At 43.0% G+C, this 17785-nt stretch overlaps 3 protein-coding genes across 3 annotated transcripts; 2 read left to right on the forward strand and 1 right to left on the reverse strand.

Annotated features, from left to right (window-relative positions):
- The first annotated feature begins 447 nt into the window (after positions 1-447).
- Positions 448-9377, forward strand: LOC115556843 (bactericidal permeability-increasing protein). The gene is made up of 16 exons (XM_030374232.1): positions 448-580; positions 1808-1924; positions 2034-2148; positions 2468-2599; positions 4092-4247; positions 5152-5215; positions 5493-5553; positions 5661-5752; positions 6076-6252; positions 6396-6455; positions 6756-6923; positions 7806-7873; positions 7981-8023; positions 8394-8457; positions 8695-8771; positions 9051-9377. Exons 2-16 carry the CDS (start codon positions 1822-1824, stop codon positions 9090-9092), a joined length of 1422 nt encoding a protein of 473 aa, XP_030230092.1. The 5' UTR covers positions 448-580; positions 1808-1821; the 3' UTR covers positions 9093-9377.
- cdk5rap1 (CDK5 regulatory subunit associated protein 1) lies at positions 9261-14428 on the reverse strand. The gene is made up of 13 exons (XM_030374231.1): positions 13885-14428; positions 13700-13803; positions 13575-13609; positions 13301-13401; positions 13020-13230; positions 12049-12169; positions 11589-11819; positions 11132-11229; positions 10984-11039; positions 10755-10885; positions 10099-10248; positions 9738-9875; positions 9261-9547 (listed from the first exon to the last, which is right to left on the reverse strand). Exons 1-13 carry the CDS (start codon positions 14165-14167, stop codon positions 9470-9472), a joined length of 1737 nt encoding a protein of 578 aa, XP_030230091.1. The 5' UTR covers positions 14168-14428; the 3' UTR covers positions 9261-9469.
- A 368-nt stretch (positions 14429-14796) lies between these two features.
- Positions 14797-17780, forward strand: ghrh (growth hormone releasing hormone). The gene is made up of 5 exons (XM_030374241.1): positions 14797-15115; positions 15375-15483; positions 16238-16339; positions 16913-17017; positions 17328-17780. The coding sequence occupies exons 2-5, from the start codon at positions 15404-15406 to the stop codon at positions 17509-17511; spliced, it is 471 nt and encodes a 156-aa protein (XP_030230101.1). The 5' UTR covers positions 14797-15115; positions 15375-15403; the 3' UTR covers positions 17512-17780.
- The last annotated feature ends 5 nt before the right edge of the window (positions 17781-17785 follow it).

Raw genomic sequence — 17785 nt, forward strand, 5'->3', positions numbered from 1 at the left:
AATTAATAAAACACCAGAATGCAGGTGATGCCAACCTCAAAAGCACAACCTCTTACTCTTCCTGACCCTTCAGGTGACCTCATGCATCAACCTCATCAATGTTTAAGGTGAAGCCAAACTTTGGTATTCATGGATTTTTCTCCAATCTACCAAAGGGTCTGGGAGAATACAGTTCAATATTTGATTGCATCAAATTAAAGACATGGCATAATGTATAATGCATGTCAAGAGAAGATATATTCATTGTCCAAGGTAGAGTCCATCAATTTATCGTGACTTTGAAAAAAAGGGGAAACACTGCACAATAATAGGCTCTAACTTGTGGGTAGACGAATGGGGAAGATCCAATGTTGGTACATTAAGTACATTGAGTGTACTTCACTGTCTCTTTAATAAAGCAGAAGTATGAGCAATTGTCTCGTTAACGTGTGGAAATTTCCACCATTCTGTGCCACGCCTGCATTCACCTAACTCACTCATATAAGCCTTCAGCGTCTATGACTCCATTCACACGGCCTGCCTGCAGACCAGAGTCACACATCAGGGACGACCACTCAGAGAGGTTCTGCGTCTGGTTCAGGTAATCACTGCCTTACCGGCTCTATTTAAACCACACTCATTTTGTTCTAGTTTGATGTTGTTTAGGGTCAGGAGTGTTGGTATGACTTAGTAATTTGTTCTAGAAAGCAACATTGTGTTGTTTACTTGCTTGGTCTTTCAAAAATGAATAGAATAAATGTTTCCTAACTTCAACATTTAATGCCATATAGATACTTGCATGGGATTTATGTAGAGTATGTTTGTTATGTATATTTTCCCAATAGTAGTAAATAAAATGGCATTTAATGGTAAAGGTCAAAATATAAACAAGCTTTCATCTCATACAAAACGTTGTCATAGTTTACACACCCAGATCACAGTTCTGTGATTTCCAAAGTTGCCTCAAGGTTACACCTATCTGTAAGTACATTTTCCGAATAGTAGTACATAAAATGGCTTTTACTTTATGGTTTATCCAATAATAGACCTAGTTTACACTCACGATCAAATTTTCTGAGTATTCTCACTGCATCCATTAGTTCATTCTCAATCAAACCTGTTGGCCTCTAATATCTCAACAATCGGAATGAAATGCACAGTGGCTATGCAAAAGAAACTCATCCATTTCGATTTTTATTCAAACATGCTAAAGTGAAATTTGAAGTATTTCATGTACCGTGATGGCTGTGTGCCCATCTGTGTGAAACCGCAAAAAAGTTAAGCAAATTTCCAGCTGCCATTTTCTGCACACGAGTGGAATGGTCAAATAGAGACGGAAATACCCAAACGGCAGCGGGATAAATGAAAAAGATGACCTCTTCCAGCTGACCTTAATCTACATTTAATTTAATAAAATGCCAGTTGGTCTTCTGGCTTGTCATGGGTCATGTGACTCAATCAGTAGTCCTGAGAGACTGCTTTTATGCAGGCTTTGCATGAACATCTGCATCATTGTTTTGGTGAAGACCTCGAAGATCCACTAAAACACTGTTGAACCCCCATTATTATTTTTCATCAACTTTTATGCAAAATTGGCTGCTATACAGAATTGTTCAAAAATATAAAGACATGAATAAAAACAACAATAAACAATATACAAGATTTACCATTCAATCAGAACGTAAACTTCCATTAAGCACACCTTCAGTGTCCGCTTCCACAACAGGAGCCTTCAAATCCATCAATATGTAGATACAGACGCAGCAGAGCATAGTGCTCTCCCTGCTGTACCCTTGTTCTCTATTGATGCTGTAGTCTTTTCTCTAAGTGTCAGAGCTCAAGATGTTCCCATGGCGATGGCTGGCTCTGCTGGCTCTCATCCCGCTTGCCCTTAGCGCCAATGCGGGGGTCAAGGTCAAACTGACACAGAAAGGACTTGATTTCGGTGGGTTCATCATCTTTGCTATTTGCCCCCTACAAATGTTGCACACTTATTCATGTTTAACCGTACCCAACATAACCGCTACACACTTTGTATTCCTTTCCATTTCTAGGCAGAGAGCTCGCCGTGGCATCTCTGCAAAAGAAACTGATGACCATCAAGGTGCCAGATATCTCGGGGAAAGAGCGGGTAAAACCCATCGGCAAGGTCCGCTACAGTGTGACAGAGTAAGACAAGGAAATTCACACCTCTGCACCCACCACACCAACTTCACTGCGTGACATTTCCACGTTCACTTAACTTTGTTAACGTCTTTGATTTGATTAGAATCAGCCTTCATGTTTCAGTTTGTTGTTGAGAGACTAAGACCCACACTATCCGTTGTATTTGTACAGCCCTTAATCATTTTATCAATTTTAGAGGCCCACAGTTTACCACCCCCCTAAGCCTACAGTATCACTCTGTTGTTCTTTTCCACCATTATCTATCTAGTATTGTTGGGAGACAAAGGCAGTTATTTTCCTCTTTTCTTCCGGTGTAATTCAGAATGCGTGTTGTGAAGCTGGGTCTACCCAGCTCGGCAATAGGTCTGGTGCCAGGGACGGGCTTCAGCCTGACCATCACTAACGCCTTTCTCAGCCTCCATGGGAGGTGGAGGGTGAAGTACTTGAGATTCATGTAAGTAGGACAACTGCAGCTGTTAACAGACACATATTGTCATTTGTCTGGTCTCTTCTATTTAAGATAAAGCTAAATATTAGATACACTCATCGATGTATGGGTTGGGGCATCATGCACTAATAGGCCTGCAAGTCAATGATTCAAACTACCCAGGACCTCTTGTCAGCTAGACTTTCCTGTACCCTTATCTCATCTGCCCCAAAGAAATGCAACCCTTGTTAAAGGGGACATATTATGAAAACAACACTTTTCCTGGGATTTGGGGTGTTGTTTTGGGTGTCTTGTGCTCCCACACGCATACAATCTTTGAAAAAATTCCGTACAGGTTTTTTGAGTGAGATATGCATTTCTGAAAGTACCCCACCTACAGTTACCGAACGAGCAAGTCAGTTTCCGCGTCCTCTCCTAAGTAGGAAGGAGGCACAGTTGAATATTACCTCCCATTTCCCCATTCCCCTCCAATCAGAGCATAGCTAAGATTTTGTAACCAGCGCACGAGCAGCTCCGGCGGGGGCGAACTCGGCGGCAGCTCAGTTCCGGGAGTGCAATCCCTGCCGGCAGAGCTGCCGGACTGCCACCGAAGCTTCGGCGGCAGTCCGGAGGAGGGGACATGGAGAAGAAAGGGATTGTACTCCCGGAGCTGAGCTGCCGGTCTGCCGCCGAGCTACCCCCGCCAAACTTTTCAGCTCCCAAAGCTTCAGCGGCACTCCGGCAGCTCCGGCGCGGAGAGCTCGGCAGAAGTTCGGCAACTCAGCTCCCGAGAGCAAGGCCGGATTAACCATTAGGGCAACTGGGCACTTGCCCAGGGCCCGTGACATGAAAGGGGCCCTTGATAACTTTTTATTTTTTTTATTTTATTTTATTTATTTTTTCAAAGTGCAAACATACATCTTCAGACACCACATAACACAACCAAAAAAAATGTATTTTACTTTATCCCCCCCCCCGTCAACAACCTGGCGCAGGGGGGCCCATCTGTACCTATAGTATAGGGGCCCAGGATTTGGCCCTAGAGCCTTGTTGCCCAGGGCACAGAAAATTGTTAATCCGGCCCTGCCCGAGAGAGTCAAGGCCAAGGTTCCTTCTCCAATTCTTTTCAACCATGGTTAAGATATCCTCCACTACGAGTCTTTACTTGTTGTGAAAGTGCCAGAGGCGTCAGATATAATATTATTATATTATATTATATAGATACAGAGCTCCAGGAGTCCTCAAACGGCAACAATCCCTCCTCCATGCTGTGGTTCAGTCCGACAGCTCTTTGGTCAATGGGCAGCAGCTCATTTGCATTAAAGCTACAGACACCAGAAACAGTGCATTCTGAAGGGACTGAAACAGAGGTGAATAGAGGTAGACGAGATTGGTTTTTCCTGAAAGCTATTTCCAGCAAACAGCTTCAAAAACCTATGTATCCCGCCCCTCATTTTAATATCCTCTCAACAACATGATGAATCTCTTTTGCTCTTCCCCCCCCCCTGGTTCTTAACAGAAAGGACAGAGGCTCCTTCGACCTGGCTATCAAGTCCCTGAGCATCACCACCAGTATCTCCCTCCGCAGCGACAATATGGGCCTCCCGGCCGTGGCGATGGCCAGCTGCACCACCACACTGGGGGGGGTTAGCGTCAAGCTCCACGGAGGTGCAAGGTGAGAACACTTCTCAGTAAACACAACGGTGACTCGGTTGTGTTGTGATGTTTGGATTGCAGGGCCAGGATAGGGCAGTGGTTTGAGGGTGTTTGGCTCCGAGCTAAAAAGGTAGCAGGTTCCATCCCAAATGTCTGCTGCTCATTTCCGGTGTCCTTTAGCGAGATGCCCAACCCCTATGTGTCCATTAAGGACCTGTGACTGAATTGACTTGAATTCACGGTGGGTTGCTTAGGAAACTAGCATTCGCTTAAACAAACTGAATGGATAGGGTATAGAAACGTCCTCTAGCTTGGTGCCACTGGTTTGAATCATGGAGGTGTTCTGTTCCATGATCATGCAAGTTCTCAGACCAAACACGACACACCCAAGCAGTGATGGGGTAGTCTGGCTATTGCCAGACCAAGCTCAATCTTAGATTGCATGGTGGTCTGGGGAAGCTGCCGTAATTTCCTTCAGCACAAGAGGCGTGATCAACGGGCCTAGTTCAACTGGCTCTGTATGCGATTGGCTGCTTGCCGTCGCTTCCCTGTCGTCATTGTGTTAAGCCAGCCAATAGCGCCCCAAGGGGAAAAGCCAGCTTGGGGATTTGCTCCCGCAAAAACATGTCGGAAGCAGAAAGGAATGTATTGCTCTTTTCCAGACCCTTCCGTAGGGCGAATGCAAATCGCCGGCAGAATGGGCGGGGTTACCCAGTCTAGTAATGGGGGTCATTGGGGGGCCAGCATGTTGGCCCCCCAAGGTGTTGCCAGTCCATCATTGTGGAGTCATCCTGTCTGACACATTGCAGGTTAGGACCAACCACCTTCTAGACTTCCCAGGCAGGGAGATAAAAGAGGATGGATCTACTTTGTCTAACCTGTGATGCCTCTGTTATTCTTCCGGACAATGTGTTTCTTTTAAGCTGGCTGTACAATCTTTTCCGCCGCTTTATTGAAAAAGGATTGCAGAGCCAATTGCAGAAAAAGGTGAGAACATTGTTTTCTGGTGGTCTCCTATGCTCTTTCAGAAAAGTGTGTGTTTCAAGTAAAACATATAAAGGGGTGATGGATGGCGCCTTTTGGATCGAATGTAAACTAGATGTTATCCAATTAGAAGTCACAAGTTTTGTTGCCCTTGGCAAATAGACAAAGGATTTTTGTTTTAGCTTTGTTTCTGAAAATGTAATTGTTGTCACGTGTTCCGGAATGTTCCACATTATTTCTGCGATTAAAAAATGTCAATTTATGCTCTTTTGCATTGCAGCTTTGCCCTCTGGTGGCCGAATCGGTATCTAGCATGAACCAATTCCTAAAGACCGTCAACGGTAAACTGTTACTAATGAAAACTCAACAATAATATCCACAACATTTATTTTTGTTGTTGGATGTCATATTTGTTGTTGGATGTTGATGAATGTTTCGTATCCTTCAGTGATGGCCCCGGTGGACCGCTATGCAGAGATTGCGTATCCCATGGTGTCCTCCCCGGATATTTCAAGCTCCTCCATAGGATTAAACCTGAAGGTGAGTTCATCCTGGTCTGGCGTTCTATAAAAAGCTATTAAGATCAATTATGTGAGGCCACATAAATGAGTCAAGGCCAATGTAATACGAATTCAGCTCCAATACTGGAATTAATTTGAATCCAACAAAGATTCCAGATTCAACCCATGAAGTAGTTTGTTATTAAGCAATAAATGTATATATACAAGACAAATTCATATAAGTGGATAAAACTATGAAGTGCCAGGGACATTACTCTGCATAATCTACATGTTACCTCTCCACTACACCACCACTGCCTTCCCTCTACATGAGAACCAGGTTTAAACACATCTTTCCTCCAGGGTGAGTTCTACAACATCGGGAACCACATGGAGCCCCCCTTCTCCCCCGCTCCCTTCTTCCTCCCCAACCAGGAGCAGAGCATGCTCTACATCGGCCTGTCCGCCTTCACCGCCAACTCCGCCAGCTTTGTGTATAACAAGGCCGGCACCCTGAGCCTCAAAATCACCGATGACATGGTGAGATAATGACTACAGATTTAGGAATTCTGGGAGATTCTAAAAGTTTGGGATTCAGGAAAATACTCGGAAGGAAATGTTCATGTTTTTTTTTCCAGAGATTGACACAGCCCCACCTTTGATGTCTGTCTTTGTTTCAACAGGTTCCTCGAAGTTCTCCTATTCGTCTGACCACCAACACGTTTGGAGTATTAATTCCACAGGTGAGGGAAGAATCAAACATTTCAAAGTCAAAGTCTTTACTTCAAAGATGAAAACTTATATGAATGGAATATAACATCCCAAAAACATACATACAAAATGATTTTAGATGAAAAGGTGCATTAAACATATAACAGCGTTATACATACAAGTAAATAATAATCCAATCTTAACATGAATTTAGGTGGAGTAGGAAAAGTAGAAGGAACTGCATCTACAATAAGTGTGAATTCACATTTCCCACATGTTAAGTGTTATAAGTCTATTGTGATGGCAACATGTGATCTTGGGGATTGTTCTAGATCGCCAAGCTGTTCCCAGGTCTGATGATGGTGCTCCAGTTGAAGATGACGAAGGATCCCCTCTCCAGCATAGAGGCCAACAAAGTGACCGTGGACGCCAAGAGCTCCCTGACAGCCTACGCCATCCTCGCCAACACCAAGCTTGCCCCCCTTTTTGTGCTGAACTTGGTAGGATCACTAAAAATGACAACGTGCAGTAACTGTCAAAGGGTATGATTGAGTAAAAACGCTGTCAAGGTTACGGTAGTGTGTCTTATGTAGTGGGAGACGATTACATGACCTGGCTAAGTATGGGTCTAAAAGAAACAAATACAAAATTCAAAACTGGTTATGAAGGGGTGGGTGTATAAGCAAAATCAATTATCACGGAGGGGAAACTCTTTCTGCAGCAGAAACTACAATATAAACCCAACACATATCCACACATCGGGTTATGTGTTGAAATAAGAAACACATGTTCACAGTTGTGTTGATATGTGTTGATATGAGATAAGGCGAGATATGAAATTCTCCCAGCAGGGGCTGGCCTTTGCAGCCCACGATGGTACTGACCTCGCAGACAACATGACTGTTGAAGACCTCATCAGTGTCTGGCCCAACCCAGAGGCGGAGTGGCCATCGGGACAATTGGGTGGTTCCCGGTGGGCCGGTCCACTTTGAAATTTATTTTGGGTTGCTGTGCGATGGAACCCCCTAGTGGTAGGAGCCCCACACTGCGCCCAATTCCCTCTTGCCATTGTATTTAGGTCACGGGAATGAGCAATCGCGAAATGAAATCGCCGGGCTGAAAAAGGTTCCCAGTCCTCCCCTGGCCCAACCCCTTCATCTTACTGGCCACTTACACAAAACGGCCTAGTCGTATTAAAGAGACTCAGGATTCCAAACAAGGCCACCATAAAAAAGTGATATCACAGATGTCCTTAAACAGAAGTCCAGTCTTGCTGGACTTCTGTCTGTCTTTTATGGAATCCACAAAATTAGCTTTAGAAAATATAGAAGGTAGAGAAACCAGTGTTTCAGGAATGTGTTGTCATGTGTTGTCTGCAATAGGATTTTAGTGTCAGCGCACGTGTCAACGTGGTCGGGAATAAACTGGCGGGAGCGGTCACCTTAAACCGGTAAGTAGGCCTACATACAATGATATAACCACGAGGTAGCCTATAACTAGTCAAAACCAGCCACATATTACATTGCATCATATTATTGCCATCTCCAATGTTTACAGGTTGGACATGTCCCTGGGGAAAAGCTACGTTGGGGACTTCAAGGTAAGTGGACGGATGGATGGATAAATAAATGACATTTTGAGGCTTATTATCTCAGGCCTCTATAATGGGTGGTCCCAGTATGAATATAACTATGAATCAAGGCAGTCTGCAACCCTCCTCACCCTACAAGTTATAGATTCTAGATATGCCATTTGACAAATTGGGAAAAAAGTATTCCTTATTCTATTGGTTGGCATTTTGCTCTTTAATAGTCTAAAGGCATACATTTACTAATCGTACTTGCTAGTACACATTTAAAAATGCTTTGGTCATGCCCAAATAGATGTTATCTCTAATTAACAGTCAGTGAAGCGCCTACTTCAGTGACCTGTGCGTTTACATCGTGATTAACCAGCTGTAAACCCTATAGGTCGGATCCCTTAGCAACATCTTCCAAATAGTCCTCAAGTGGGTGGTGTTGCCCACAGTTAACGGTGAGAACGTCAACTACGCTACATTACAATCTCTACATTCATGAGCAGCTTTATATTTTATGCATCATATGTAGTTACAATTAATTTAAAAAAAAATGTATATATTTCTAGGATTTGTAAATGTATATATAAATTGACACGTATGTCATACGTGTGGGAGAGCGTTTTGATAAACAACCTAAAACCCCCAGAAAAACTAACTAATTAGTGACCATTACTGAATATTTTCCTCCACAGTGAGACTAAAGGAGGGCTTCCCTCTACCCAGCCTGGGGAAAATCAACCTGAAAAACACCCAGCTGCAAATCCTGAAGGTCAGACAACCTCCAGCCAATCCTTCACGCCACCCCTCATGACCCCGCACAACATGGGCTTAGTCACCTAGCGGCCACCCTTGTTTGAATGCGGCTGGGAGGGGGAACTAACTGCCAAATTCCTTCCACATTCGGTTCCCCCACCCGGCTACTATTAGAACCGAGATTTGACTAAGCTGGCCACTGTGCCAGGTGCTGGATGTGACGTCATGATCAGGGTGAGCACGAGCCTGCTGCGTCACTCTTTGATAACTCTTGCTTTTGTGTGTTTGGGTCCAGGGCTACATAATGATCGGGACAGACCTCCAGAATTCAGGATGACGGTTCCTGAAAACCAACAGATCACTCCAGGCATCTGTCCGAGAACAAGGCAGAAATTAAACCTTGAATTCCCATTTTCTTCTGGGGTCAATAGGCATTACATTATAAGTTTATAATCACTTTCTTTGATATGCTTTGAGGGCTTGTTTCAATTATGACACATATTTGTAGTTTCCTATGTTTTTTAATGCACACATCCAGGTATTAACACCAACAAAAGTATTTTTCCTTTAAATGTATGAATGCTTCAATAAGTTACATTAAATACATTTACTTTCAACAATACATTTTGTCCTAAATGGCTACATCTTGTGTGTGTGTGGATATTAGACAAGGGTTCTAGAAGCTTCTGTGTCGAGCTGGCCAATCAGTTTATCCTATTGTACTGGGTTGTCACTTAGAGAACTGAGGCTCAGAGCACGCCCCCGCAGACTCTGGGAGTTTGCCGACGTTATCTAGAGAGGGCAAAGCAAAAAAGATAAAACACTAGCAATTACAAACAAGTGCCATCTAATTATAACCTACATTAACAGTAAAAAGAGACATTCAATAGTTACGTACAGTCTCAAATTAAAAAATGTTGTCAAGAAGAGAATATCAAGCATGTTACAGTTCTACTGCAATGAACCCGAGAGCGAAGCATACCTTCACTAGTACATAGTCTCCAGCTTTGGCCTCGGCTATACCAGAGTCCAGAGAACTGTCCCTCCCCTCCCTGGGGAAAATCACCTTCACGTTCCCGTCACTCCTGCCACACAAGTCCTGGGCCGATCTCTTACTAGCCTGAACAAAGATACAAACATCGGCTAACACCAGATGTCGGCATGAATATGGCAGATAATAACTTGTTTTAAGGTGGCATTTCATAAAGAAATAGACATCACTGTGCCATGTGGCTGTGTTTCTATCCACCGTCTAACGTCATGACACAATGGCGTCCATAGACACCCTTATGACCGTCGGGCCTACATGTGATGGTTAGGCGGGCTGCGGCTGCAGTACTCACCCCCTCCACCAGGACGAGCTGTGTGGTGCCCACCAGGGCGCTGTTGACCTTTGCCGCCTCTTCCCTGAAGGCGGAGATGAGCTCCTCCAGCCGGCGCTGCTTCACCTCACCGGGGACGTCGTCCTGGAGGGCGTGGGAGGCGTGTGTTTTCTGGAGACGGACGCAGTGATAAGATCCTTTAGCAGGATTTATGTATGCGGCGGGTGTTTTCTCGTTAAAGTTCCTTCGGGCATAATTTGAGAGTCGGCATAGAGCAAGAGAGCTCGATTTTGAAAGAAATGATAACTGGTAGCTGAGGGATCGCCAACGCATTCTAACAAATTGCACTCAAATCTTCCCGACATCCTCTATAAACAGGTAAGGGCATCTTGGTCAAAGATGCCTACAGACAAACTTCAGAAATTGGGGTTCTTACCCAGAACATTTAGGCTTAGATGCAAACATAACTATTATATGGGGTGACCTTGGGTGTCTTGAAAGGCGCCCTTTAAATTAAATGTATTATTATTATTATATTTCCCACTGTATGAATAAAGTATACGGATTCTGAGCAGACCATCCTGGCTTCAATGGGGAACTTAAAAAGAATGGTAAGCACCCTTTCCACTGCACTATCCTGCCCTCCATAATGAATAGCGAGTGTGCATGGCACCCACCTTCCTCATGCTGTAGGCGAACAGGAAGCCCACATTGTAGCCCACCTCCCCGATGAGAGACAGAGTCTGCAGGTGGTCTTCCTCCTTCTCCCCGCAGAAGCCCGCGATGAAGTCACTGCTGAGGCTCACACCTGCCCAGGTGAACAGTGGATTCACATATATACCAAGATATGGTAAATCAATCATTATTAGAAGATAAAGTTTAAAATAGAGAGGAACCATGCTGTACCGGGGACTATTCTCTTGATGTTATCCACCAGGTCCAGGTAGGCCTCTCTGGTATAGCTGCACATTGAGGAAAGGAAACCAGTGTAAGCTTGGATTCAAAGACCAGGTGGGGCTCAGGCGGAGGAGTAGTGAGTGTGGCGATGTCTCACCCTCGACGCATGGCCTTCAGCACCTGGCTGCTGCCGCTCTGTGCTGGGAGATGGATCTGCTTGCAGATGTTCCCTCGCTCCGCAATGAGCTGCAGAACCTGCGCAACACAGTGACGATGCATATTCATCGTCCCCTTGTCACCGTCAGGGGTCCCTCCGTATCTTTGGTCAACATCCCATTGTTACACTTGATCAATAGTTTTACGTGCAGGGAATAGGCAACACTGAAACAAATACACAATATTGGAGCATCAAAGCATTGTCCCGTGAAATCGTCAATACAATGTTAGCTCCTCAGGATCGACGCTTAACCACCGTTTATTGGTCGGCCGACTCGGCCTATATCTCACTATATGGAAGTGAAATTTAAAGGTTGTAGTGTATAGACGACGACGTAGACAACGACATTTGCATATCTCCTCGACCCCCGATGGAAGGGGAGGTGCGCGGGGCCCACCTCGTCGGGAAAGTCTTTGGGGTGCGGGGAGGTGAACCTGATCCTCATGTCAGCGTCGATGTGGGACACCCGCTCCAGCAGGTCGGCGAAGCGCAGCCCGCCCTGCTTGCTGCGGTAGAGGGTCCGGAAGCCGCGGCTCAGCTGGGTGGGGTCTGGCCCACGGTGCTGCTCCTCCGAGGTGTCCCGGTAGCTGTTGACGTTCTGGCCCAGCAGGGTCACCTCCTTCACGCCCTGGCCCACCGAACACACACCGACGTACATGTAGGAACGCAATGAAAGGTTAGAAATCAATCAGGTCATTGAAACACAATATACTACTTATTTGAATTACCAGAATTTGACTGTGGTATTTGGAATTTCTCAATATGGTAAACGAAGGGATGTTGGCCAGCCTGCCCCACATGACCCTTTGAAGTCTAGAGTTATGAAGGGCGACTGGCGTTAGGAGGTCAAAACTCGCCTGGTCAGACAGCAGGCGAACCTCGTCCAGAATGGAGCTCAAAGGCCTGCTCCTCTCCCTGCCACGGGTGAAGGGAACGATGCAGTAGCTGCACATGTTGTCGCAGCCGCGCATGATAGACCTGCGGGTAAACCCGACTTAATGACAATTACAGATGCAAGCAATATGGGGAGATAGGCAACTGGATCAATAAACTTGTTATGTAGACTCAACAAACGACATCTTCAAAACGTACACGACTTTAGATAGCAGAAATAGACAATATGGCCACCAAGTGTTTAAGAATATTATATCTATAATTGTCACGCACACAATTTAGATACACTTTTGATATTATGGATTAGGGGTGGGGATCACAGGGTACCTCGCGATACAATACGATATGCGATAGATGGCCCACGATACGATAATCTCATGATACAGCAATTCTGCAATAATCAATCTGTCGACAATACAACACGATACTGTGTCTAACTGTGAGTGACTAAAAATGATTGTGAAATGGTAAAGTGCTTGATTTGGTCGAAAGTGAGTTTTCCAGTTACTCTTCTTGAAAAAAAGAAATTAAATCAAATAAATAAATAAAAATATCGATATTTGGCGCAATGTATTGATTCTCGTATGTATCACACGAAGAAGGGCAATGATATATATCGCCGTATCAATGTTTAGTCCAACCCCTGTTGTACAGTGTCCTTCAGAGCATAGGCTTCGTTATTTAATTATTTGGGACATATAGATATTGTTATCCAGCTTTCAACGCACCACCCCTTGGATGATTTAGATAACGCTCATATTCTTCTCCTAAATTAGGCCATTTTTTAAGGTGCTTATCCGAGTAATAGCTATCAACCTACCCAGGCCTGCCAAGTTTCACGTCTCAAGAATAAGCTAGCCCACCAGATATTGTACTAAGGTGAAGACAAAATGGGAGAAATATCAGTATAAGGAGGTATCGAAGCATGGCTTACACAAACGCACTGTATCCCTGAGGCCCGCGGTGGACAGGCATGACGTCGGCGTAGGTCTCCTCCAATGAGAGCAAGACGTTGCTGACCTGGCGCCCGCTGTCTGCCAGCGTCAGCAGGCGCGGGAGGTCCCGGTACGCATCAGGGCCCGCCAGAACATCCACCAGCTTCTCCCGCTCCAGGAGTTCAGTCTTCAACCTCTCCGCCATGCAACCTGGTGGACACAAACCATTCATTATTTGTTCATAGATTTTTTGTCACACGTCATTGGTTGAATGCTTTACCTAAAATGCCAATTTTCATTGGTGTGCGGTTCTTTAAGCGCTTTCTCTTCATGGCTGTGAGTTGTTGCAGTCGGTTCCAGATGGTTTGCTCAGCTTTTTCTCTGAAATACGAAAGAGATAGATCTTCTGTTGTGATATTTGGAGGAGGATTTGAAAAAATTCATTATTGCAAGAGTCCATGTCATATTCTGATCTGATCAGCTTGATTGTTTAAGAAACAAACGGAAGCTTTTGATTTTTGCCAATATTTTGATTGAGTACCCATGGATCTTACCTGATAGAACATGTTACAAGAAGGACAACATCAGCCTGTTGACATACATACAAAATGTACTTTAATTAAAAATGCCAACATACAATTATAATGTAAGATTCAGTATGTAAATGTAAAATGTGTACCTCATAAGGATCATTGGTTCGTTGGTATCCCTTCTTTTGCAATACGGACCAGGCTATCTCAGTGTCATTGACATTCATTTGACAGCCATACGTTTCAAAGCAGACTGTAATAACAACACACTCATTAGACAAAGCGTTGACTTGAGCCCAACCAAATGTGTTCAGACCCAGAAATAAAAACTGACCTTTTCTGTCATTTCCCATGTCCAAGTCCTCGGACAGATATGCATGAGGCCCATCGTCTTCCTCGGAAACAAGGAGTGTTTTGTTGACGTCAATTCCTTTGACAAAGTCTTGAAAAGTAGGACCAGATGACAACTGGGTTTTAAATGTATCTAATGTTGCCCTCTTACTCTGTGGCCTATTGACGTTCTCTGACCTTGAACAGAGACAGTGCTGTGTGAAATAAAATGGTAAAAGTGGTCGGGGAGGGAGAAACAAAGGTCTTAATCTCTTTAAGCACTCCATTATTGACTAATGTATGGAGAATGATTAGGTGACAAGAGTCAAACAGATGCCCACGAATCTATGCAAACGTTTTGTTTCGCTGGTCTATATTCCTGATGGTGGACTTGGTTGACAGAGGCGTCACTCGTTCCTTGCTGGTTCATTTTTCATATCAAGTTTGCTTTTAAAATAAGGTACAAATAAATGGCAATTCAGCCCCAGCTTGTGTACACATCCAACCTTAAGTCCGTCAGATAGACATGTCCCCCCGGTGAGCACCGTCTAGTCGACCGGGTAGTAATGTTTCTTGGAGTCGAGTAGTTCCACAGGCAGACCGCTATGTTTTAATAGCACAGTAAAGATTACAAATAAATATAGATAGTAAAGAAATCAACGATTTCTACTTGGTGTACTCACATATAAAAAAAAAATCTATGTTTAAAATATGTTGTTGTTTTTTTATATATCTTTATTTAACTTAAATTTAACAATGCAGGTAAGAAAAGCTAAAGAGAGTGACAACGAACGGGACAGGAGGACATCATAACAACCAGAGCCACACACTATAGTCTAGTATATAGTTGTATTTTGGTACTAATGTAGGCAGAAGATTGGAGAAATGAAATGGAAAGAGTGGGGGGAAAGTAAGAAACCACAGAGAGGGACATGGAGAAATATAGTGGTGGGGGTGGACGAGAGAGAGAGAGATCATGTTGACACCTGCACAGAGAGAAGACCGCAATTCCCTATGATGTCACTGGCACTCAGAGGTCCAGTATAACTGACCATGCCGCCTTTCCATTCAGAGCAAAGATTAAGATACACACTGTTCCAGAGCGTCCTCTGTCCTGTCCTGTCCTGTCCTGTCCTGTCCTTGCTGAACACAGAGTTGGAGATGAGAAGAGGAGAGAGCATCACATACTGAAAGGACTGCAGGTGATTTCAGGATTCACAGAGAACTTCACAGAGGTAATTTTAACCACATCACCATGTTGCAAGTCAAAAGATAATAGCCTACCATTTAAGTAAAAACATGTAAACATATTTGAATTATTTATCGGTTTAATGGCATTAAACCGTTTTGGTTTTAGTTTTTTGTGTGTGTTGGATTTTAGGTTTGGACTGCTTTTTAGACCCTATTGCCACCAGTATGAAGTTAATTCCCAGTGGATGCAACGGGTTTGCGTTTTGTAATTCTTTGTATTTACTTCTCTGTCCATTCATCCAGTCGTCCTCTCTTCTTCGGAAAGACCCCAGATGATGTGGAAAAATGCCATGCTGCTATTTTGTTATCTGTTCGTGTCCTTATCGTGTTCCCCGATGTATCCATCTTTCAGGTCAGTCATTTATGTTGCTTTATTTGTGAGAAAATGCGTTAATGCGTTAATGTTGATGCAACTATTAATTTGTGCCTTATTTTACCTAAATTGTATCCCTTTACAAAATACCAATAGCAATATTATGAATATTATAAATACCAATATTAATCGAAACAATTATCTATATATTTACCATTATTATTGTTGATCATATTATTATTGATTTAATTATTACGATCATCATGAGAAAATGATATATATGTAGATTTCAGCAAGATCACATGCCATAATTATTAAAAAAAACGTTATCACTAGAAACAGTAACATTATCATGCTTTGATTAAAGAGCTCTACATGCTCTTTCACATGCCTGACGGACAATAATTACAGTTTTAAACTGTAAATTGAAAAGAGGAAAAAACAAGTGAATTCCACCTTTTGACATGTAAATAACAAAATAACCTAATTGTATGCGCACCGATAAGGATTAACAAAGAAATATACGCTCTTCACAGTACAATGCTTTTCAATCTTGTTGTACTGAAAAGGGTTGGATCAGCCATTTCCCTAATTTTCCCCAGCAGTCAATAGCAAACAAAACAAGCATTTATGCACAAAGAAAAGACAATAGTCTATTTAACATTTAGAATTAATATATTTACAAGATTTTTTTCATCTGTCAAAAAAACTTGTTACTAATAGGTCAGTAATGAAATCAAAGTGTCCTAGTGTAATATTCACCTTATTGTTTTACTGCGTGTTTCTGTTTCAGGTTTGGTCAGAGAGACACTTCCATTGTGTTGACATCCTCCATAGAGGATCCAGTGAGACTGTTGGAGGAAGATGGAGCTCCTTCTACTTCAGTGGAGCTGCGGTCAGTTAAAAAAACCCACTATTAGAGCCGTGATGACACAGACATGACGTTGACACACACGGGACATTGGGACACATCATTGGTAAACTTCCTGGCATTTAGTAACAAGGGTTAAAACATAGTTAGATTCCCAATGTCTGTACCTTACCCTACCTGACCATACTAACATAACATTCATTTAGATGATGCATTGATACAAAGTGAGCTGTGATTATTGCAATCAAAAATTAAAATAAAAAACAGTGCATGAATCATACAAATTATTAACCTGAAACTGCTAAACTGAAACAGCACTTAAAGCAAACTGTTTGAAGTGCTGTAATATAAAAAGATGTATTTACATTTTTGATATGTCCAACCCCATCCTGCTCATCAATGGCATGTGTCTGAATTCACTCAAAGCCGATATCGATAAAAGTGTCTAGCTAAATTATTTAAATGTTAATTGTTGATGCATATGCATACCAATAAAGAGCGGTTTGGTCCTTACATTACAAAAGCCTTTGCCTGCCAATGATACGATCGAGTTATACTGCCTACATTTAAAGGTACTTTCTGAATGTGTCATTTCAGCTCAGGGCGACATGCAGATGCGGTCTTCACCAACCGCTACAGAAAGGTTCTGGGACAGATCTCCGCAAGGAGGTTTCTTCAAACCATTATGGGAAAAAGACTACAGTAGGTCACTTGGTTATTAATCTACAAATTGAGCTGTAATAGTAGCTATAGGGTGTTAGACTTCCAGCTGAAAGGTACTGGGTTTGATCCCCAATGTTGTCGACCAGCCTAATCTGCAGATATCATTGAGTTCCCAAAACCCCTACCTGCCTATTCAATAAATAATTAATGACATGTCTAAATTCACTCACTTCAAAGAATTTTGTGTAAAAGACTACTTTATCTGACTAAATTGAAAATAGTGGTAATCACATAAAGGATTTTCCTATGTCTTGAGCGATGCAAGCAACAAGACCTCTTTATTTTTCAGAAATGAAAGTGTGGACTTTGTGAAGAGACACCAGTTGGGCATCTTTAAGAGGACCTATGAAGAGGGTCACACAACCTTCCACAGACGGGCATATAGAGCAGTACAACAGAAGGTGACCAACGCCACAAAGCCTGCCAGCAATACACACTCAAACACCTGCATCAACCTCTTTCTTTTGCTTTGACTTTAAGCATACTTTTGTTTTTAAACCCAAACCATGTTTCAACAAGACAGCCTTCGTATCTGATCTTTGACGTTGATTATTAATAAGTGTGTTGAGAATGTGTTAACCCATGCTCCCCAAGTACATTCAGCCTCTTTTTTTTTTTTTTTTAAAAGGATTGCTTTGATTTCTTGGGATATTTGAAATGTTCCTTACAAATTACAGAAAAATATTTCCCCATTAAAGCCATGAAGCAAAAAATGATCTTTGCAACGCACACTTAAGAACGATGAAG

The sequence above is a fragment of the Gadus morhua genome, chromosome 13 (genome assembly GCF_902167405.1).
Source record: "Gadus morhua chromosome 13, gadMor3.0, whole genome shotgun sequence".
NCBI classification, from domain to species: Eukaryota; Metazoa; Chordata; class Actinopteri; order Gadiformes; family Gadidae; genus Gadus; species Gadus morhua.